A 23,959-nucleotide genomic window follows, 5' to 3' on the forward strand; every position below is an offset into this window, starting at 1 on the left:
CTCCCAAGAGTGCAAGTTTGGGGAAGTGAGGGAACTTTCTGTATTTCCTTGTTACCATGAAGCAAGCCGAAAGCGCAGCCCGACTTCCCCAAATTCAGGTGTTCGCTTTCCTGCCCATGCATTCCTCTAAAGTGGAAATCCTCTCTCCCAGGGTGCCCTCACAAACCTCCCAGACGGCCGCGTCCCGCGAGAACTACATTTCCCAGAGTCCTCCGAGAACTTGCGTCATCAGCGGGCGCGTCTTTTTGCTCGCTGGTTTTGAAGAGCCGGCTGTGGCGGCGGCAACATGGCGGACGTGCTAAGTGTTGGTGTTAATCTGGAGGCCTTTGCCCAGGCCATTAGTGCCATTCAGGCGCTCCGCTCTAGCGTGAGCAGGGTGTTCGACTGCCTGAAGGATGGCATGCGGAACAAAGAGACGCTGGAGGGCCGGGAGAAGGCCTTCATTGCGCACTTCCAGGACAACTTGCATTCGGTCAACCGGGACCTCAAGTAGGTACCGGCTGAAGGAGCCGGGGGTCGGGACCTCCTACCCTGCTCTACCCTCGCGGGAGTCTCCTTAGTCACGGGCTGCCCTTTCTTTTCGTTGCTCCCTCTGTCTCCTCTCCAGGCCTCTCCCTGCCCCTCAGGGCCTCCTCATCTTCCACCCCCGCTTTCTCGTCTCCCTTCTCTTGGCGTCCTGCCCTTGGCTGACTCCTGCCGCCCACGACCACCTCTGTGGTCCTTCCATTCCTCGCGAGGGAACGTGCTCTTCCCATGAACTTCCACTCGTCTTCTCGGCTCGTCAGGGTTTCCACCTGTGGGCCCTCTGGGCTCCACGATATCTAATCAAATAGTACCAAAAAGGACCTGTTCAACGCTGCCCCAGAGTCAAGTGTATTCCACATCAGTTCCAGCCCCTACCCCACTCCAAAACATGATGAAACAGGCTTTGTTCTTTCTCTTTTCTCTTATCCCACCCCCTAACCTCCTGATCACTACTTTCACTCCCACTCTCACTGCTTCTGTAAAGTTCCTGCCTCAAAAGAGACCTCATCACCATCTTAACCAGCTTAATGACTTCTGCTTAAACACCTCATCCCCACACCCCCACCCGGGGCCTCCCAACCAAAGCTAATTTGGGGTCCTTCAGGGTTAAGGATTGTATATTTCTTTCTCTTTCCTAGCAAGTCAACTTCTACTTTATCAGTGACATGCAGTGAGAGGATGCTTGTGAAATGCCTGGTACTTAATAGGCAATTTTTAATAGGTCCTGGTCGGGTGCCATCCCATCCTTATGAGAGTCAAACCTTCTCAGGGAGGTTAGAATTGCAGGGTTTTTGTCTTTTACTTCTCAAAACTGACCTTATCAGGTGAAGGCATTGGGTGAGCTGCTCATCCTATAATTTCTGGAGTGGCTGGGTTTTTTCTTTTTCTTTTTTTTTGTCTCCTCAACTTGGTCTCCTTAGTAACCAGATGGAAGGGGGAGGTAGGATGGAAGAGGAGGTGGTAACCAAATGATGGGAGCCTCTTTTTATTTATTTATTTTTCCTGTAAGCAGTTGCCAGTCTTGTTCTGGGGGCGAGCCAGGAGGTCACACCGCCTCCTCACTCCCACACTTACTTTCTGTTCTCTGGTGAAGTTCCAGTTAGTCCTTGCCCTGCCTGGGCCTGGGTGCTGGTGGTTTCCCCTTTCTTTCTTCTCCTCTTTGGTGGGCTTTTCTTGGTCATGTGCAGGGTCTTGAAACCTGTCAGCACTGTAGAACGTTTAATCAGAGTGCTGACCTCACCCCGTTGTCTTCATAAGTCTGTGGACAGCAGTGGGAAGAGGAGAGTGGCTAAGAGTCCCAGATGAGCATGGCACGAGAAGCTGTTCCTGTGGTCTGTTGTTGACACTCTGGGACTGGCCCCTCAGAATGTGCTTCTGAATGTGCTTTTGCTGTTGGCTCTCTTTCCCAAGCTGCTCCAGGGTTTTTTTGTATTTTTTCCCGCTACACTGAAGCATGTTTGTTTGACACAGTCCCCTCCGTGGTGTCTTCCCGTTTGTTTGCTTTATCTCCTTTTTGTTTTGTTAAGTTTTACCATCTGTGAAGCACCATGTACCAGTCTATCTCTCTGAATGGTAAATAATCATCATTTATTCAGGTGCTTGCTGAACTGCCAAATAGAATGATCTGTGTGTGGATCTGAAAACTCCCTTAGTGAGAAGCAGTGTTATCCCACATTGTGAAATTCCAGAAGGCCCTCCCCTCCCCAGCCCTGCAAAGAGTGACTTGAGTCGTTCAGTCCTGATTTTGGGAGCCTGTTGATTTCGTTGCTCTTAACCCTTGTTCTCCTCTGGAATGGTGCCAGTGAGCTCAGTTGTAAAATGGGATAAGCCCCCAGCTAGGGGTTCTCTCAAGTGGCTCTAGTCATCCTCTTCTTTTTACTATTTATTTACTTGGGATCTTTGTTCCATTGTGTGGGGTCTTTCATTGCAGCACTCGGACCTTCCGTTTGGTGCTCAGGCTCACTTGTTGCGCGTGGGTTTGATTGCTCCTCGGCATGTGGGATCTTAGTTCCCTGATCAGGAATTGAACCTGTGTCCCCCACATTGCAAGACAGGTTCTTGAGTGCTGGACCACTAGGGAAGCTCCTGGCCCTTGTTTTCTTAACCATTCAGAAAGCATCTCTTCTTAAGGGACTTAAGTTTATGATGAGCAGTTTGAAGACCAGTCTTGGGCCAATGTAGTAGGCTAAGAACTAGAGCTTCAGTGGACTCAGGTTTACCTGCTGCATCTGTCTACTTTTCAGTGAGCTGGAACGTCTGAGCAACTTGGTGGGCAAGCCTTCTGAGAACCATCCTCTCCATAACAGCGGGCTGTTAAGTCTGGATCCCGTGCAGGACAAAACCCCTCTGTACAGTCAGCTCCTCCAGGCTTATAAATGGTCAAACAAGGTAAGGAGGATGTGTCAGAAATGAAGCTAATATAGGAAAAAGCAAGCTTGCTTACATTTCATAAAGGCAGAAAGTGAGGGTAAGTTTTTCTTTCCTTTTTTTTGTTCTTGATTTGGCATGGGGTTACAGAGTTGGAAGTTTTAGACTGTCCCTGGGAGAGATTATATAGTCCTCTGAAGTCTCAGAAATTAATCATGATGCTCAGGTAATTGCATTTTTTAAAAAGTTCAAACTCGGGTGTGTTTAACCTGGAAACTGGTTAGGGAGCAGTTTTATGAACCCCATGAAATCACATGCAAAGTGCTTTTATCAGATTCCCAGAGGGGTTCTTGACTCCCAGGAAGTGAAGGACCGGTGGTCTGTGAATGCAGCTGCCCACTTTGTTTTTGTTGCTTGGCCTGCCTTCCCCATTGTTGAAGGAACATCTCTAGAGAACTTTGGGAGGTCACTCTTGGTGTCATTTTTTCCATCTGTTTTTTTAAGTTGAAGTATAGTTGATTTATAGTATTGTATTAGTTTCAGGTGCATACATATCTATCTCTGTATATATTCTTCAGATTTTCTCATTCATAGGTTATTACAAACTATTGAGAATAGTTCTCTGTTCTATAGAGTAAGTCCTTGCTGATTATCTGTTTTATATATGGTAGCGTGTGCTTAGTTGCCCAGTTGTGTCTGACTCTTGGCAGCCCTGTGAACTGTAGCCCACCAGGCTCCTCTGTCCACGGAATTCTCCAGGCAAGAATACCAGCGTTGGTGCCATTTCCTACTCCACGTATATAGTGGTGTGTATACGTTAATCCCGACCTCCTAGTGCTCGCCCTCTGCTGAACTGCGCTGCGCCCGTCTGTGGGAGGGTGCTCTACATGCTCTCTGTTGTTCAGTTGCTCAGTTGCGTCTGACTCTTGCAACCCCATGGAAGGGAACACTCCCCAGAGAATTTGCTATTCATGGACGCCCCGTGGCAGAGCCCCTGGGACAGCTGTGAAAGGAAAGCTAAGCTGCAGTGTAAAAATAACAGGAACAATTAGGCTCATAAGCCTGGAAACAGTTAGTTTGTTTACTCACAGGTTTCTCATGTTTGGGTGCTGTGGGTTGTTGTGTTTTGTTTTCTGCTGCTGATGGAAAGCTAGAATATATGTTTGGAATGATTTTGGAAGCTTTTCTCCCGAGGCTGCTGCTCCCTGGAGAGAATTGTTCTTAGCGTTACTGATTGTGATCCGCTCTTCCCTCTCCAGTTACCCATCACCCTTTTCCTCTTTTCGGGTCTCAGGTGACAGATGAGCCGTGGCAGTGTTTCTGGTGTGTAGAATTCTTCCTTTGAATTTGTCTGTGGGAATATTTAACATTCTTTGGTTTACAGTGGGTCCCAGGCAGCTGCATCTGAGACTCGGGGAGAAACGATTTATCGTGGGACACTAAAGAAGGAGCTTGAACCTGGGAGGCATGCATTTAGCCTGTAAGGGTTGTCCTCAAGACTCGGGCTGCTGTGGATGGAAACCCACTTCAGTCCTGAGCATCAGGTGCCCAGGTGGGGTGGGGATCGGTCATTCTCCTGCTCTGTCTATGCCCGCTTCCCTGTGTTGGCCTGGGGTCTCCCAGTGGTGGAAAAGACAGTCCGGCAGCTGTAGGTTTGTATGGTTCTTCTACTGGGTGATCTGCAGGTGTCCACGCCAGACGCTGAAAACGGATGTGGGCCCTGTTTGGTCAGGGCCCCTGCCTACCCAGACAACTTGTTGCGCTCAGCGGGTGGGATTCTCTGCTTGCCCAGCATAGATCGGCTGAAACGCAGGGATTGGGGCTGCGTGGATAGAGGCAGGAGGGGTGCAGGACAGACACACAATCATGGCCGTCTGGGGCAGTTGCCAGGGCTAGACACCAGGCTGTCCAGGCCCCACACAGACAACGCTGCCCTCTCAGGCTGTCCTGTGTGAGCTTCCTTGTTTCCCTAGGGGCTCGCATGGGCATCTTAGCATGAGTTCACTTGATGACTGGGTGGTATCTGATGTGTAGGTGACTTATTTCTGGTTGGACGCCTGGTCTTGCCTTTTGGACGTGGAAGTTGTGTTAATGTATTGTGTGGGTAATGTTCTCGGAATAGGCTCAAGTGGTGGAGATTTTTTCAGTGGTGGGAAGATTTAGGCTGATCTCAAAGCCGTGAGTGCCCGGGACTCCAGTGGGAGCGGCTGGTTTTAAATCAGAGTGATGACACGTACCGTTTGAGTGAAGGTGGTTTTGTTTGCCCAGTTTAGTAGAATATTAAGATGGAAGTTCCTCCCCTCTCAGATGCAAAGAGGGATGTGTTAGGGAAAGAAGCAGTATATATGTGGAAAATCTTGTCCTGGAGACGCTGCAGGTTAAAGCTTGATGTAGAAATGTGTCAGAGTGTATGTCCCACCCGAGTAGTGTGAGTGGGGTTGGGGTTTCAGTTGCATCCTGGCCTGGTATGCGTGGTAAAGTCACTGTTCTTTCACCAGCTCTCTCTGCCCAGCAGGGACCCCTGCACCATTACTCGGCAAAATAAGGAAAATGAGTCAGAGATGTTTATCTTATCCCCTTATTTTATAGCCAGGCAGCTCAAGGCCCCATGAACCACCCTGCCCACGGCCTCATAGCTAGACTAGAATTTGCCTCTCCTGACTTAGCCCAGTATTCTTTACTCTAAAACTTGATGCTGTAATCCCATTTGACTTAAGGTTTTGACTGTACTAAATGTTTTCTCCTCCCTTTAATCTTCTTGTCAGGAGCAGTTCATGTGTTTGTTGTATCTAATTCATGAATCTGTATCTCGTTTTACTCATTTTTAGTGGTTTACTGAAGGGTGAAGATGGAAAATACATGGCCCTTGGTCCTCAAACTGTCGCTCTTGTCTAGGGCAGACATCGCTAATCACCCTCCACATTCTTTCCTGCTGAGGCTCCCTCTGGACTCACAGCTCCGTCTGGCTCAGCGGCCCCTGCCAGTTATCCAAAGTGGGCTGCAGGGAAGACATGTTTTTTGTTTCTGTTACGGTAGATAGTATGCTGTTTGGCTATTGCTTATTTATACTGTCCTTACTCTAGAAGGGATTTGAAACCTGTTATACTCCGACCTTGAAAGAAGAAAAGGAAACCAAGGGTAAGGAGGCCTTATGTACATTTCTTTAATAAACTCAAGAAGTAGCCCCAAGAAATAAGCCAGTATTCTAATTTCCAGCTGGGGTTATGGAAGCAGGAAGCAATGATAGGTGTTTATCTTGCCTCTCCTGCACATGAAAAGAGCTTTTTAATTGCAGACGCTTTCATCACTCATCATTTTACTCTCCAAGAGTTTAAACCAGTAGGTACATTAATATGTTAAGTGGATTTTGGGGTAACTTGCCAATGTCAGCTTTCTGCACTGTTGGCTAAGAATGGAAGAAAGTTTGGGAAAGGCTTTGATACCACTCATTATGTGATGAACTTTCTGTTTTATGTGCTGTTGGCCAAAGAGAAGTCTTGTTCACTCTTACTGACTAATTGTTTTCTTTAGGGGATTTTGTAATTTTTGTAAAGTCAGTCGGAATATTAATCACATGGTAGTTGGCATAATTGTTAGGATAACACATTTAAAAATTAATGTAATGAAATGATGTCAGATTGCTGTGAGCAGCACTTTCCCCGCTCTGAATTGGGGAAGAAATGTAGCTTTCAACTCTGATGCACCTATAGATAATTGTTCTGTAGAGGGATGACAAGCTCTCTTGACAAGGGCAAAAAATAATTGGCATCAGCGCTGTCCTTGTAAGATAGCGGATGTGGACCTCCCATCACTGATTGCTCCCAGATATGCCAAGCGTACGACTGAACTGACTCCTCTAAGACCCCTTTCCTAAGGTTCCCAGCGTCTCCTCACCAGGCCTTGATTTCCGGCTTTGCCTGTCTTCATTTCTTCAAGACCTCAGCCCTTCCCTGGTGGTGTTTGAAGCAGCGAAGACCCCAGAAGTGTCTCCTGGCGTTAGGAAGTAGACCCTGGGGAAGGGGCTGCCACTGCCTTTTGTTTTGGCTTTTGCATGCTTAATTTTTCACTTTTATTAGAGAAAGAGTGACTTTCTATTCCAGGAATATTCAGTTGGAAAGTCTGTAGACATTTCTCCCATTCTACCCTCCCGAGCTGTTCTCACCAGAATCTGGTTTTCAGCAGCTTGAAGTTGCTGTAACATTGATGTCCTGCAGATCCAGCCTCGACCGTGCTCTTGGCATTTGGGCATCAGGGAGCTAACGGTGCTGGGATTGGTTCAAGCTGCAACACGGAACCTTTTCCTTGAAGTGCCCCATCGTCTTTTAAGTCCCAGGGGAGAGAGACTGCGTCCGTCTCCTTCCCTGGGGAAAGTCCCACCCCAGTGCTGAGCAGGGCTCCTGGTACTCAGTGCACATTCAATTATAGTTCAGTGAATGAATGATAGAATAAGTAAAGAGCTTTTTCTGTTGAATTTTCAATTTGCAACCCCTTTTGTGGTTTGTGTGCTTGTATTTTTGATGAAGTGTGATCAGGGCATTTCCATTTGGGGCCGTTACTGGGAAATCTAATTGTGCTACTTGCAGACGCGAGAAAATTCTGTGGTCGTGTGGTGCAGGCTAGGGCCAGGCTTCAGAAAGGTAATTTGACAGGAAAGGTGAGGTTAGTTGGTGAATTGACGGTAAGCTTTTTGAGGGCCACGGCTGGCGTTTCATCTGTGTCGCCTGTCACCTGGGGTGCCTTCCTGACAGCCTGCGCTCAGAAGGGGCTGGGCTCTGGGGTAGCCTTCTGGAGTCAATGGAGTCAGGCTCATTTCAGCAACAGCACCCCATGTCCGGTGTTCTGTGGCAGCTGCTGTTTTAGCAAAAGTGCTAAAACTGTCCGGGAAGAGGCCTGTCCGCTCCATCAGCCTTTTAGGGTTTACCCCGCCTGGGGTATTACGGGTAACTAACTGTCCCGCCCGGCGCAGTGCCACTGACTGGCTACCCACTGGGTGTATTATCAGTACATAAATGTCACTCAGTGTATTTATTCCCAGTAACTAATGTACGTTCCTAGTGTTTTTCTCTCCACCAGGCCCACCCTCGACTCACTCAGGGAACGTGGATTCATTCAGAACATGAGGAAAGAAAATCACTAAAATACCCCCAAGCCTTAGTCATGACTTTGGATATGGCACTGTGGAGATTGATTGTTAGCAGAGGTCCCTGGTACCATTCTTAGAGGTTTTCTTTCACCTCAACCTCCCCCCGCCCCGCTATGGCTCCTCGTCACTCAACACAAATTTGCCTAGAGTTTGACTAGAGTCGAGTCTTTGCTGGTTGGCCTTGAACCTGCACCCTTGCTGCCCTCCGCACCCCAAGTCCTTTGGGAGCATTATGAGAAAAACAAAGAGTAACCAACCAAACAGAACAAAACCAGCCTCTGGGGTTTCTAGATACTGCTGGGTTCGGAAGGGAAGGCAGATACAGCCAGAACCATCGAGACTTAACTCTGAGTTCTGGAGTTGGGCTGCCCGAGATATGATCCACCACCGCACTTACCCTGTGCCTTGACCACGGGACAGGCTTGTTCAGAACATCCATTTCCTCACCTGTAAAGCGGGAGCGGTGCGGCTCTTTATCGTAGTGTTACAGGAGGATGAAAGGACACGGCGCGTGTCGTGCCTTGGGATGACTCTCGTGTCGTAAGCGTGTGCGGGTGGCAGTTGCCGTGCCCGGGTGCGTGGAGGCCATGTGTGTGTGCGTGCAGTGCAGTGCTGCTCACGGCTTAAGAGCTTAGGCTCCCGAGTTGGCCCCTTTGGTTCGCACCCCTGCTCTGCTGCCCGACAGCCACGCGCTGCCCGCTCGGTGCCTCCGTTTTCTGCTCTCTGAAATGGGGATGGCAGCTGAACCCCCGCAGGGAAGTATTTTGAGACCCAGTGAGGTAACGTAGGCGCAGAGTAGGTCGTCTCTGGGGGCCGCTGCCACCGTCTGAAAAGGCGGTGATGAGGACTGGCGCTCGGGGCCCGCTGGCCTGTCTGCCAGTGGTTTCTGCCTTGTCACGCGGCCTCCCACGTGTGACTCCAGTACATTCTTCTGAAATTCTACAACTCAGAACGTCATTTAAGTAATCAGAACCTTTTCCCCTTGAGGAGGCCTGGACATAGATATCAACAGCTCACACATTAGTATGAATGCGTTGGGGGGGGCTGTATTTCCTCATAAAGCCTGGAGACGGGGTGAGGGTTTGGGGGCTTGGTGAGGAGGGCAGTTAGCCCCTTGGTGGCCTTGTGGTGTGGAGCCAGGGGTGTGGATGGGACGTGGAGTTGAGGGGTGGCAAAGGCAGCATGAAGGACCTGGAAGGAAACCATAGGGAGGAAGGAGGGACGGCTGAGAGGACGGTGAGAAGGGCCATGGCCGGCCCAGGGCGGACCATCGCTGTGGACTGAGGCGGGGTCCTCTCACTTAGGCCGTCAGGGAGGCCTTGCTCGCAGAACGCAGAGTTCAGGTTGGTCTGTGGTCTCTCATCTGGTGGGGAGAATGCCATGGGCTAGTCAGGGATTTCTGGCGTTATTTCTTTAGGAGAACATTTGCACACGTGGGCCTGTGTAAAAATAAGCACTTGGATTGCATCCAGTTTGTGAATTGGGTGCTTGTGACCAGCAGGGCTCTGGGGTCGGACTCTGTTGGGTTTGAGGCCCCAGCTTTATGACTTGGGGGGAGTTAGACACCCTCCCTCTGTCTCAGCCTCCTCATCAGTCAAAAGTGGATGATAACACGTCCTCCTTACAGGACTGCAGTGAGGACTGATGAGTGTAATGCACCCCGGGACCCAGAGCAGTGCCCAGTGTGTAGTGTGCGTGTGTGGTGTTAGCACCTCTTATTCCCTTTGAAGCGCGGGTAAGGCTTTGTCGAGGTAACAGTTGTCATGGGAACGTTGGACAGAGGTCTCGAGAGTCTGGGGTTTGGTTCTGGCTGTGCGTTGTCCAGCCGTGGGCCCTGGTGCTCGTGGCTTTGATCCTCTGGGTTCTAGCTGCCTCATTGGTAAAGTGAAGAGTGGGCTGGATGATGGCTGAAGTCATCTCTCACCTGGGAAAGAACGGTGGAATCGTTTATACTTTCCTGTGTTTCTAGAAATGAAAGTGTACCCCGGGATTGGAGGAGAGTTAGTCTCGTTCAGTAACGTCTTAAGCGCAACCATTGTGTGTCCTGCTGTGCCCACTACAGAGCATCTCATACCAGTCCAGGGTAGAGCTCAGCCCCAGAGGCCCTTAGTGGAGGACTCCCTCTCAGGTCCTCTAGACAGCGTAGCCTCCTGTAACACAGTGAAAATCACGTGAGGCCCCGTAATTCTCAATGGGCTCCACCCCAAGGCTTTGGCCTAATTCCACATCTCTGTGTTCCGCTTATTACTGTGGTTTCTGGAAACTGGCACTCTGTTGTGGCCTGGAATCAGACTTGTGATTCCCTCCTCCTCCTCCTCTGAAGGAGCAGGAAGTCTGTTAAGAAGCCATCCTGGGCAGGGGCAGAGGATGCTGGACGTGTGGCACACGTGCCCTCCAGGAGTCACTCTGTCCGGGGTGGGTGTTGGGGGAACTCAGCTTGAGTCCTGCTTTGGCTGTCTTACAGTAGCCTTTTCTGGGCTGATCAGGTTTGTGTGTTCTGCGCAAAGCCTTCTGCGGGTTGTAAACAGAGCCTGCACAGGGCACTTTCTCTTCTCTTCCAGGGATGTTAGTAGGCAGGAAGTGGCCCCGTATCACTTTTCCTGCAGGTAAGGTGCACATTGCCAGTGGGGAAGGGATCTGATGTCCCGCCTGCCTGCTTTCTCAGCTTCTTTTCCTGGTGGTGGGTTGAGCCAGGGCAGGGCTGTGAGGTGCCTCGTGCTTCTCTTCTGTAATCCAGGCCTGCTCTGGGCCAGCTCATCTTTTCTGCCGCTTCACTTGCCAGCCGTGCCTGGATGACGCCACGCTCCAGGGCAGCCTAGACTCTCTCCTGAGATGCTGACTCCTGCGTCAGAGAGCCTGCCGGATGTCTGCACTCTAAATATATGTCTTACATTTGTGTCCAAAGGGGAAAATCAGGGTACTGACTTCCTTGCCGCTGTTAACCTAAGACCTGACCCAGCTGGACTGTCTGTGTCCTGAAAGAACTGTCCATGGATTCTTGGTGATGTGGATTAATGACTGCGTAGCAGAGGGTGCTGCACATTTGTTATCCTGTTTGTGAGTGGGGGTCTCTCTGTTTTCTTCTGGCCACGCCGTGCGGCTTGTGGGTCTTAGTGCCCCTACCGGGGATCCAACCTGAGCACATGCAGTGAAAGCTCTGAGTTCTAACTAGACCTCCAGGGACTTTCTTGTGAATGGGTCTGTATAAATTTCAGTACCTGGAGCCCTGATGGCCGATTTTGCCCGTAGGCGAGGTCAGCCCCGTGTGCTGACCAATGCCTCCCCAGGGGCGAACTGGGGACTGCTGGGTCCGCACCGGACCCCTGACTGCTTGCCTGACTGTCCAACTGTTTACCTAGCTCACCACACTTATATTTCCTGGAGAAGGCATTGATTCGAAATCCTCCCGTATCCCTGGTGTTTGTGATGAGAGTTGGAATCCCCCAAGTTTCAAGATGAAATGAGTTCTCTGCCTCTCTTTCTTAGCAGAAGACGACGAGGCACATGCTAAAGAGGTTTGTGTAGTTTTCAAGTGGAGGTGTGTTTTCTTTCCTTTGAAAATCACATCGATGATTTCTCGGTGTTATAGTTCCTCTCCGCGTTTCGTCCTCTTCACCTCCATGGTGAGTCTGAAGACACTTCTTTTTGTGGGCTTTAACGCAGGACCAGCGCAGAGTAAGCCCTCGGTGGGTATGGGTTTTCTTTTAGTGCTGCAGATGCCCGTCCGCTGTGCCCTTCGCCCCTCAACACTTAACTTGAGCCGGTGGAGACGTGGCTGGTTAACTAAAGTACCGTCAGCTTGGTTTGGATAGCAAAAGTGCTTGCCCTAAATGCCTTTAAAGTGTTCCAAGAAGCCACAGAGGATTCTAGAGGCCGATGCTCTCCGATCTTTGTTTTTCCCAGTCTAAAACAGAGCAGTCCGTGCTCATTTTAATTGCTTGGATGAGCTCAGACATTGAGATTTTAATGCGTTTTCACAGTAGTTCAGACAGCATCACCATATTATCCTGCTGGCAGTTCATCGGAATCCTTGGCCAAAACGCTGTGCTTGGGGACCTCGGCTTAGAAAACCAGAGCGTGGTAATTTCCTCACAAGATGTCTTGTGGGGAATGCTGCCTTTCCCGGGGAGACTTCCTCTGAATCGTGTTGTCCTTCTCAGTCATGTAGTGATGGGCACGTCTTGCTTTCGAGGAGGGTTTTCAAGAGCTTTTGGTTTGCAGAGGCTGCAGTTGCTTTATTCTGATGAGTCACGGGATGGGAACGGGCCCTCGTGAGCCTCCAGTTTGTTTTGATCCTGAAGGCACACTGACAATATCTGCCCCCTGGTGGGGTCTGGAGGGCACTTCCTGACGCCTGCGCCTGCACCTTCCTCTCCCACCGATTAGCTGGCAGGCCAGCCTCATAGGGAGGTGGGCCCTGGGAGGCAATGACCAGGGGAGAGCTGGGAGCACTGCCTCCGGGTGGGTTGACTAAAACCAGCAAAACCAACCAGGCCGCATCCCTGCCTCCTGGATTTCACTCCCTCTGCACATCAGCGGTCCTGGACCCTTACGCGTCCAGCACTGCGGGCGGTTGAACCATGGTTTCTGGTGCTTGGCATGTGCTTAGTAAGTGTTGGTTGCTAAGTGGATGAGCGAACACCCCCACCCTTTCTCTCAGAGCCCAGGACATTTGCAGAAGACTCTTCACTGGCCCCGCTATCTCACCACCTCCTGTCTTTCCCTGCGTAGCATCAGAGTGACCTTTAAATGTGCAAGTTTGATCTCACAAGTCTCCTGCTTAAAATAATGTCGATGATTCCTTCTTTTGCTCGTGATGAGGATGGGTGCTATGATGGAGCTGGTCTGGCTCACTGTCTAACTCCTGTGGTGCCCCAGCTCAGTCCCCAGCCTGTGAGCCCTCCTGCTCTTTAAGCAGCCTGTTTCAGCGGGCCCCACCCCTCTTGTTTGGCTGACATCCTCTTGCTTTATTGGGAGACTCTTCTAGCTCCTCAGGTCAGGGTAAGGTAACCCCTCTGTACTGTCCTGCAGCTCCCCTTGCCCACATCGTGGTGTGATCCACATTGGCCTGTAAGTACCGATGGCTGGAGCTGGGGCCGGGGACACTGCCTGTCTGTTCACCAGTGTCTTTCCAGTATCTGGCAAGACCTGGCAGAAGACAGACCAACAAAACACCTTCAACTAAGTTGCTTCCTTGTCTTTGAAGTCAGTATTCTAATTCTAATGACACGTGTTTTTGGAGGAAGGAGGTGGGGCCTTAGGTAGGGCCCTGGGTCCCACTTCTCTTGGTGGGTGGGAGGCGAGTCTCAGCCACTGCATTTCCTGAGCACTCGACTGCCGAGATGTCTTTACTTGGCTTGTGCATTCTACTCATGGCCTGACTTATTGAAGGATAATGCATATTAAGTTTTTTTTTTTCCCAGCTAGTTTGGGGATACAAACAGAAGGCAAATTATCTTAATTATTTTGAGGCAGATCTGAAAAGGGCAAAGAAAGGAGACAGTCAAAAGTTGCAGAAGTGTTTTGTGTTCATTTCAGCCCTTTATCGTTTCAAGCGTGAACACGTTTGTCATCTCATCCAATCAGAGAGGCTGTGTAGCTTGTCATTAAAGACAGGCGCTCCGGGGCCTGCTTGGGTTCAAGTCCTTCTGCTTCTCTTTATTGCTGTGACCTTGGGCAGTTTACTTCTGTTATCTGTAAGATGGGGTTGATGGTAGTCTCCCCCTCAGGGCTGTTGTGAAGATCAAAAGCCTAGAATATGTGAGGTGTTCAGAAGAGGGCTGATATGCGTTAGTTACTATTAACAGTATCATCACTGTCATCATCATCATTAGTTCTCCAGTAGCCTTATTTTCCTTATTTTTATTCTCTAGTCCGCCTTTGCCATCTCCATAGCCCGGATCCAGGTAGCTGCTTGCTTTCTGTAGGACACGGTGGTGTCTTTATAAGGAAGACATCGTTAGAAAATGGCTCTTCCCTTAGGTAAAAATCTTTGAATAGAAACTTTCAAAGGTTTGTTAACTGTTGGAAGGGCTGAAACTGAAGCTCCAATAGTTTGGCCACCTGATGCGAAGAGCCGACTCACTGAAAAATACCTTGATGCTGGGAAAGGTTGAGAGCAGGAGGAGAAGAGGGCGAGAGAATGAAATGGTTGGATGGCCTCGCCGGCTCAGTAGATGTGAATTTGAGCAAGCTCTGGGAGATAGTGAAGGACAAGGGAGCCTGGTGAGCTGCAGTCTGTGGGGTCTCAGAGAGGACCTGACGTAGCGACTGAAGTATAAGTCACAAATCATTGTCTGTAATCTTACTTGAAATACATATATGGGCTGGCAAAGGAGAATGTCTTGTGTGAGTTGTAATTCCCTGGTTTGACTGTATTACATCATATTTTGAAGGTTTTGTTGTTGTTGTTGTGTTTAAATTTGAGTCTCTAAAACATAACTCAGCTCCCAAACCTTCAGAACCAGAGAAGTGATCTCTGGTCTTGATCATCACACAGTGCTCATCTGTTCCTCTGGCTTCTGCCGGCTCGTGGCCAAGACGTCGGACTGTGTTACTTTCTGTGCCTCTCGGTCATCTACTCCCTGCCCACTGACTGCTGCTTGCCTGTTTTTGTTTAATAAGATATATATCATCGAAGAGTAGCTTTGCAAAAGGCAGGGGTCCTTCATTTGGGTCCGGAATATATGTAGGTTCATTTTTCGGGAGACTGATCCTCAGCTTTCATCAAGATCCTTTCAGGGGTCTCTGGCCCTGAAAGTTCAATAGCCACAGAGAAAGAAGTATTACTCTTTTCTTTTAAATTTGTATACAAAGCATTTTATTAATAAAATTTAGATCCAACCAGTCCATTCTAAAGGAGATCAATCCTGGGTGTTCATTGGAAGGACTGATGCTAAAGCTGAAACTCCACACTTTGGCCACCTCATGCGACGAGTTGACTCACTGGAAAAGACTCTGATGCTGGGAGCGACTAGGGGCGGGAGGAGAAGGGGACGACAGAGAATGAGATGGCTGGATGGCATCACTGACTCGATGGACGTGAGTTTGAGTGAACTCCGGGAGTTGGTGATGGACAGGGAGGCCTGGCGTGCTGTGATTCATGGGGTTGCAAAGAGTCGGACACGACTGAGTGACTGAACTGAACTGATACCCTTCTTACAATATAACAAATTTGTAGTGATTGAGCATGCTGTACTTTGTAAAAAGTTATCATAGAAAATTCAAGCTAAAACAAATAGTTTAAAAGTCTGCCACACCACCCTTCCTTTGTAACCTACCACCAGCGAAGGTATAAAAAGCAGTCTTGTAAGAGACATCCAAATGTCTATGCTGTGTCAGTTGTGTCTGACTCTTTGTGACCCCGTCTACCGCAGCCCGCCAGGCTCCTCTGTCCAGGGGCTCTTTCAGGCAAGAATACTGGAGCAGATTGCCGTTTCCTTGCCAGGGCATCTTCCCAATCGGGGGTCAAACCCACATCTGTATTACAGGAGGATTCTTTACTGCTGAGCCATTGGGGAAGCCCTTCAGAATGTCTAGGAGTATTATTATTACTTTAGCTATTTATTTATTTGTTTGGCTGCGCCAGGTCTCAGATGTGACACTCAGGATCTTCAGTCTTTGTTGGGGCGTGCCAGATCTAGTTCCCTGACTAGGGGTCAACCCTGGGCTTGCTGCATTGGGAGCTTGGAGTCTTAGCCACTAGACCAGCAGATAAATCCCTGGGACAGTTTGTTTGAAAATTGAATTTGGAAGCTGAGTGGTGGAGTGTGATTGGTGGAAAAGTGGGGAGGGTTTCCTGCAGAAGCTCGGAAAGGGTGACTCTGATGAAGGTTTCAGAGCACCGTGACCACTGAATGGGACTGAGCGGCGGTCCCTGTTGGAGGGCAGTGGCAGACACTGTCCTGTGTGCTTGCTCCTCCACCAGCTGCAAAAGAAGACGTGTGTCAGTTGACCTCTGTAGAATTTGCTTTGTGACGTATCCATAGCTGATGGGTTGGTGGAGCTGACAGCCGACAAGATCAGGAGTGGAGTTGTACAGCTTTTCTCCAGCTCCCCTCCCGTGTTCCTTTGGCCCAGCTTTTTCAGGCTGTGTCTGTCTGCTGGTGGCCGGGGGCTTGCTTTTCTGCCAGACTCTGTGTCGCTGTTACATCAGCTCATAGCAGGGGCCTGCTTTCTGATTTTGCAGGAATTGCTACACCTGGGAAGATGTTCCTGCAAGTCAGTTCTTTTATAAGGAAATGGAAACAGTTTACATTCATTTGTTAATATTTTTTTTCTTCCTTGAATCTTCCCTCCTCCCCTAGCAGTGTAGCTACCTATCTAGATTGATCCTAGGCTCTGTGGTTTGTTTACTGTGTGACCTTGGGCAGGTCCCTTGGTCCTTGAGTCTCAATTTCCACATCTTCAAATGGGAATAATAGCAGTTCTTCCCTTCTTGGGTTACCAGCATTAAGTAAAGAACTTTGCCTAAGGCTCAATAAATGTTAGGTCTTCAGTTCAGTTCAGTCGCTCAGTCGTGTCCGACTCTCCATGACCCCATGAATCACAGCACGCCAGGCCTCCCTGTCCATCACCAACTCCCGGAGTTCACTCAAACTCATGTCCACAGAGTCGGTGATGCCATCCAGCCATCTCATTCTCCTTCGTCCCCTTCTCCTTAGGAGTATGCTAATGAAATAGAGTAGTGTTGATCCTCACGTGTCGCTGATAACGTGACTTCTAAGTAAGTGGGTTGGGGGAGAGCAGAGCATCCTGGTCACACATCTTGTTGGACAAGAGATCTGGCTTGAGCTGTGTTGCGGGCGAGGCGTATTAATGGCTGCTTCCCCCAGATCTTTGCTTTCCTGAGGATTTATTTCCAACCGTGATGTGTAAATGGCCGTGGGTGTTCAGGCTGTAATGGATCTGGTGTTTAAGGCTTCCACTGTCACGGCTCAGCGGAGCCCTCCTCCCGCCCGCCCCTCCGATTGCCACCCTGGCTTCCCTTCCCCGGGAGCGTGACTGCCTCTCTCCTGCCCCCGTCACCTGCCAGCTTCCATCCGGGGGCTGTGAATCCCAGCCCTGGTGCTGCTGCCAGCTTGGCCTTAGGAGAAGCCAGGCGCTGGAGCTTGCCAGCACAATTTGTACTTTGATTAATTTATTTAATCTAACTATCTTGTATCAACCTGTGAGGATAATTACGCACAAATTACTGTTTAAACTTGAAGCTTGCCTCCCTTGAACCGAGTCCCACAGTGGTCCAGAGCTCTTCCCTGTAGTCACTGTGGGGTGATTCTGCTCCCTCCTACCCTTCCTGAGGTACGAGCCCCTCCCCAAAGTGAGGACTTGAGTTAGAAGCTTTTGAGAAAGGAGAAACACTTGCTTGGCTTCTGATCTGGGAGGTCTTGTTTGACTTGTGGAGAACTGTTCTCTTTGATCCGTGGACGGGAGATTCGTTTCCTTTCTCTCTGATGTCGTGAGGACACCTAGCCCACCGCTGCTACTACCTCCTTTCAGATCAGCCGGGGTTTCCAGGTGCAGCTGGAGTGGGTTTGTTAGTTCTTTTCAGGGATGGGAAGGTTGTGTGATTTGTGAGGGGTGGCGCCTTCACCAAGTGGCCTTTGTTTTATTGACTGTAAGCTGCTGTTGATTGTAAGACGCATCATGAGTGTTTTGGACCACTGAGAACGCAGGCTGCCAGAGAGCATTTTTCAGATGTGTTGTGATTTCAGAAGGTTTTAGAATAAGTGTGATATGATATATTGATGATGGAGCTGGTTACAAAATCTGTAGCTTTTGATACATTTTCACTGAAGTTGTAGAGGTGTGGATCTGGAGGACCAAGATATTTTTGTCAGTGTCCTTCACATGACCTTCTAGTTGCCTAAAAAAAACAAAAGGGAGTGCACTTTGCATCTCTGCAGTAGGAAGAGGGGACCAGAATCCTTACAATGCACATTATATCATGCATTTTATGTATGACTTTCAAATGATCTCATATGGTCAACATACTTTCATTCATTCTAATACTAAGATTTTACTTTCAAATTGGTGGCTCAGTCTCATAATATTCTTAATGTAAAAAACAAAAACAAAACAGGGCTGTCACTTTTCATGTTTTTCCCTTGAGCACAGAACATCCCACTGCGTTTGTTGCCTCACTGGGAGCCAGAGTGGCGACAGCTTCATCGCCATTATCAGGGGGCTGAGAACGTGACGGGGGGGATATTGGTTATTCAGTGTCTTGAAGAAACATAAACTCAGTTCTCTGCCTTCAAGGGGCTTATGAGTCCTAAACTCAGGAGTCTTTTCACTTCGATGAGTAGTACTTATGACCACCTGCTAGAAAATCCCAGATAGAGGCAGAATTTTCTAGCTGATTTAGTCTCTGAGAAGTTGAAATTTTGGCCTCCCATTGGCTTTGCCACGTGCTTATGTTTTTTCCTAGAGAAAATGAAGCTCACTGAGGACCCACCGAAGTTATTCCTGATTGATTCAGGCAGAAGGAAACTGGTGACGGAAGCCGGAGAATGTCTCAGTGCCCAGCTCTGTGTTCCCTAAGGCTCTTTCATAGCCTCCGGCGTTGTCCCCATGTGTGGTTCCCGAGAGGACACTGCTCACAGCAGATCCCAGCCCAGAGCCCCTTCTGTGATCACATCTGGACCTCCTAGAGACTTGCACATTAGGCTGGTTGAACCTGGTGGTCCCTGTGGGCTTGCTGGTAAGGATGCTAAACCCTGGAGAGGGCAGACGCCTTGCCTGAAACCTGAGGTGGCCCATGATCCTCCCCCTCCTCCTCCTTAGAGGCAAGTGAGACCTCTACAAGCTCCAGTGCTTGAAATAATCGTGCTTAATGGGCTTGTCTGGGGATTGCCACAGGTGATAACAGGCCAACGTTTACTTTTGCCTTTTCTAGGCTTTTTTGGTTTCAAGGAAGAGACTCATTTGTGTTCATATATGCAAAAAAGGGGGCATTCATTGGGTGTTTTTATGGGACCAGTGGGCAGGAAATGCAGTGAGGCCTTTCAAGGGGCTGATGCTGAGAAGCAGAAGGATGTCAGGAACCAGGGCAGTGCCTCTGTGGTCTTGGCCCTCCAGGACTCATGGCCCCCTGTCCTGCCTTTCTGTGTCTCCCATCAGGCAGTTCTGTCTGCAGACAGGTGCACTGGGCCGAGCCAAACAGCTTCAGGGCCTCGGAGTTTATGTTACCTGAGCTCAGGTGAGCCCGGGGGCTGGGTGAAGACCCTTTCGGTTTCGCTTTCCACCAGGGAACTGGAATCAGCCACCTGTTCTGGTTCAGCGGACATGCTATGGAGTTGGGGTGGCAGCTCTTAGGGGAAGGAGCTTAGTCCATCCAGGGGCCTCCTCTGCACATCACGGGTCCTTGGGTATCGTGGCGATCCCTTCCTGCCTTTTACTCTTCAGTAGGAGGTTGCTTTTCTGACATGGCTCATGCCTGCTTGGAAGCTGGTGGTGTTTCAGCTGGCAGTTCTCCTGTTCGTCCGCCATTTGATGATTTGCCAGGGCGCCCAGCTGATGAGGTGGAGGTCTGCCCCTCCTTTTCCCGGTCAGGACGGCCCTGACTAGGAATCTGTTCAGATGCAGGAAGATTAATCTTTATTTCTCACTGGAGTGGTGAGTGTTGTAGGACTAATAATGAGCTGTAAAAACTGCCAGTATTTGTTCTGCTTAATGAAGTTACTTAATGAAGGCATGAAATAAACAATATGCCATAGTTATTGTGGTGGAAATGGGAGCAAATGTGGTGTCAGTTATATTTGCGGGTAAACTCACAACGTTAGGTACATGAATGTGACAGGACGGTTCAGCCCCGGGTTCTGTCTGACGCCAGGTTCCAGCACTGCCTCTCCCTAGTCCTCCCTGGGAGTCCCGGGGGCAAGCGACTTAGCCCCTCTTTACTTCTCTTCTGTGAAATGGGCCTGACCACAGCAGCTCCCTCACTGGGTGGTTGTGGATTAATACACCTTCAGCACTTAGCATGGCATCTGGCGTATAGTAAGGGCTTGATAAATAACAGTTTATTTTCTGCAAAGAAGAGCAGCAGGACTGTTAGTTGGTTGTGACAGAGGTCTGACTGCAGTGAGCTCTCTGCCCTCTCTGTGGGTGCAGTGGTCCGGCTGCCCTGGGGACTCCAGCGAGCAGGTGGGGAACGAGGGGGCCTCCCTCCGCTGGTCTCAGTCCACGCCCCTTCCCTTCCCAACATGCTGTGAGGGGGCGGAAGGCATCTTAAGGGCAGGTTTCAGTTGTGGTTTGGAGTCTGAATTGACCCACATCTAAATCCTTCTTGATTTAATTGTCTTTGCTGTCCTATTTGATCGGGTAAATATTAATTTTATCTGGTCATACATTGGTTTTCAGTGGTCCTAAGTTTAATTACTGTGTTTTGTTTATAAAGTTCTCATAGAAGGTGGGGCAGTTTGTGAAGGACTTTAAAAAGCTCCGTCCTGGTTTAGGCCAGCAGACTCACAGTAAAACCTGGAGCATTATTGTAAAAAGAATTTCCAGTTTTTATAGGTGTGGCTCTGACCTTCCTTCTGCAGTCTTTTGTTTCAGGAAATGTTTGAAACATAGCTGTTTTGTTGCTAAGTCGTGTCTGACTCTTTGCAACCCCATGGACCAGATCCTGCCAGGCTCCTCTGTCCATGGAATTCTCCAGGCAAGAATAAGGGAGTGGGTTGTCATTTCCTTCTCCAGGGGATCTTCCTGACCTAGGGATTGAGCCCTGGTCTCTTGCATTGCAGGTGAATTCTTTACCGACTGAGCTACCAGGGAAGTGTTGATGACAGAAGTGATCTTTCTGCTGAGAATGCGCGGGGTAGCCCCAGCGTGATCATTTAGGAAAGGTTACTTGAGGGCCTCTTGTGCTGGACTGGGTGGGGCCAGGAGGAGACAAGGCCTTGCCTTCACAAGGCTTCCAGTACAGTGAGAGGTGAGCCGGGACATGGATCCACGTGGTACAGAGCAGAGGGTCATAACCCCACCAGAAAGGCACAGAGCGCCTCTGAGGGTCTTTTGGAGGAGGTGACCCTGGTCAGTACACCATAAAGAAGACTATAGAGGAGGGCGTTCTGGCCTGCCCCTGAAATACGTCTGGACTTTTGACAGGCAGACATGGAGGGTATGGAAGAAGGTGGGAAGAACATTCCAGGTAGAAAGGGCAACGTGAGCAAATGTTTAGAAAATAAAGTGTTCACTAGATTTCCGAACTGGCCAATCTGAAAAAATGAGATTCCCAAACCACCTTCTTCTTCTCATCATTTTTATTTTGATTACTTGATACCTTTTATTAGCTTTTTTCCTGAATATATATCAGCTTTAAAAAAGAAACTTCGTGACTTTTTTATTTATTGTATATGGGTTTTCTAACAGACATTGTATTGCAGAGCTGCTGATATGAAAAGCATCACCTGGGAACAGCCCAGGACTCAGCCTGGCAGACCCCAGCTTGCACACTTTGGTGAACTCCAAACTCCATTAGTATTTGGCTAATGAGGCTTGACTGTTTTGCCTGGAACATAACATGTGCGGAGGCGAACAGTAGGAGAAGCAGGGCAGCAGCATCAGGATTGTAGTACAGGTGTTTCCGTCCTGCATTCTGGAACCTGTCTGCCTGGGTTCATAGCCCGCTTCTGCTGTCCCCTGGCTGTGTGCCTTCTGCCGTGTTGCTCAGCGTCTGAGCCCCTCCGCTCTGTATGTAACACGGGCTCCATGATGGTGTCCTTGTTGAGTCATCGTAGGGACTGAAGTGGTAACTGCGAGTTCCTCCATACGGGGTTTAACAGTTAGGAAACACTCCCTGGGATGTCCGTGTGTCTGTGTGTGTTGTAAGAAGTACACCTTTTCTTCTAACCCACCTGCCTCTCTCCCCAACTCCCTCCAGCCCCCTTTCTGTATTCAGATCTTCGGTGCGTATCATACGGAGATTGGCACCTCCTGCCCCGTGAGCTCCTTTCTTCTTACTGTGTTGTTCTTTTTAGCCAGGCTTCCAACCAAGTTTCTGAGCCATCCTTCTGTGGAATCGTTGAAAGGCTGATTCATAAAGAGCGGGATGGAGCAGTCATTTCACTTGACCTGGAGTGTGCTGTGGAGAATCTCACTGCTCCTGAGTGAGACTGGATTTTGTTATGGAGAGTTTTGTTTTTTTTTTCCTCATTGTGTGAGCATTTAGATCTCACCTTTGAAATGTTAGTTCTGCACGGAGTTGTTCGGCTTTCTCCTGAGAGCCACTGTATTATTCTACAAAAGCAGACCCAGTGCATGACTGCTAGACAGTCACTGTGTGGAATTAATCTGTTATTACAAAACCTCAAAACAGGGGCTGTTGGCAGATGAAATGTCAGCGTTTTTCCAAGATGTTTTGCTGGTGAAGCAGAGGTTTGTAGGCAGATAGCTGGCCCCTTTGAAAGGAAATACACAAGAATACAATCGTCTCAAGGCCACTCCCTCCTGGCGTCAAGAGATCAGTTACTTGCTGCTGCCAGCTCCCCCTCCTCTGTCCCTTTGCTGTGGGCCCGTCTGCCCTGTGGCCATCCGTCTCTGCTGGTGAGAGCTCTGCTACGTGGGGCTTGCCTGTATTCCGGCCAGGCTGATGCTTGGGTCGCATGGAATGAATCAGAAAGAGAGCAGTAGCCCCATTATTCTCTCCTGTTGCCCTTTTTCCCAGACCACAGTGTGTTTTGTTTCATGGTTCCCCTTTTGTACGGTTGGTCGTGTGCTGAATGCCCTGTCATGGTTAAGATGCCAGGGACAGGGCCTGCGCTGGCCCTTCGTTCTCTTCCATTACCGTTCTTCTGGCCTCACTGTGGTACGTGACACACTCATTTCTGAATCCAGAGCAGTGCTGGCCAGTAAAACTTTCTGTAATGATGGAAATATTCTCTAAGTTACTCAACATGGTAGTCATTAGTGACCTGTAACTCTTGGCATACAATAGGTATTATTGACAGGTAACTTGGAATGTGGCTAGTGTAACTGAAGGACTACATTTAAAATTTTTAAATATTAAATTTAAATTACATAGCCACATGTAGCCAGTGACCACTATATTAGATGACACGGATCTGGAGGCTGGACAGAACACTGGGCTGTATGAACCAGTACTGTAACCCCCTCTCTGTTTACTGTGCGTCTTTCTGCAGTCCTGAGTCTGGCTCAGGTATGGCAGGAGATACCATAGGTCTTGGAGAAGCACTGTGACGGGATAAGAAGGAAAGCAGACCCTCAGCTAGTGGGGCCAATCTCTGACTAAGCCAAACCCTCTCTTTTCCCCAGCATTGTCAGGTTTTAGAACAAAGTGCAGGTGGCATTTGGGCTAATCCTTCCAGAAATCCATGTCCTAGCTAGCTATAATGCTATGTCTGTCTTTCCCACTCAGGAAGGCTTACTGAAATGCAAATGAGTGGTAGACGTGTTGGGGATAACCTTGAATCTGCTCTGATATGAGTAAATAATTCACAAGCTCCTGTGCTTTAACTGTTCCTGGGAACACATTATTTGGGACACACCTCACCATTGATTATAAAAATAAAGACTACTGTCTTGACACTTTGGTTGAAAAAGGATAGATTGATTAGAGCATTGACTGCAGGGTGTGCGTGTTAGATGGTGTGTGGGGCAGTGTGTGTGTGGGTGTATGTACGTATGTATATGTAGGTCAGATGGAAAAGCATCTGCCTGCAATGCTGAAGACCCAGATTCGATCCCTGGGTCAGGAAGATCTCTGGAGAAGGCAATGGTACCCCACTCCAGTACTCTGGCCCGGAAAACCCCATAGACGGAGGAGTCTGGTGGGCTGCAGTCCACGGGGTCACAGAGAGTCAGACATGACTGAGCGACTTCACTTTAAGATGCGTGTTGAATCAGGGTTCCCTGGACAAGTTATGATTGAGAAACTCTGACTGAGGCCATCACTGAGTCTTTCCA

General features: G+C 49.1%; 1 protein-coding gene across 2 annotated transcripts in view; it reads left to right on the forward strand.

Annotated features, from left to right (window-relative positions):
* The first annotated feature begins 269 nt into the window (after positions 1-269).
* The window catches only part of MED27 (mediator complex subunit 27), a 227,305-nt gene continuing 203,615 nt past the window's right edge, over positions 270-23,959 (forward strand). For both annotated transcript variants that reach the window (XM_055400683.2, XM_055400684.2), the window contains exons 1-2: positions 270-489; positions 2,769-2,913. In XM_055400683.2, the coding sequence (XP_055256658.1) occupies positions 287-489; positions 2,769-2,913 (348 nt within the window). In that variant the 5' untranslated portion in view covers positions 270-286. The remainder of the gene's footprint in view (positions 490-2,768; positions 2,914-23,959) is intronic.

Source organism: Moschus berezovskii, chromosome 11 (genome assembly GCF_049115385.1).
Source record: "Moschus berezovskii isolate FMDL1 chromosome 11, NW_MosBer_1.0, whole genome shotgun sequence".
NCBI classification, from domain to species: domain Eukaryota; kingdom Metazoa; phylum Chordata; class Mammalia; order Artiodactyla; family Moschidae; genus Moschus; species Moschus berezovskii.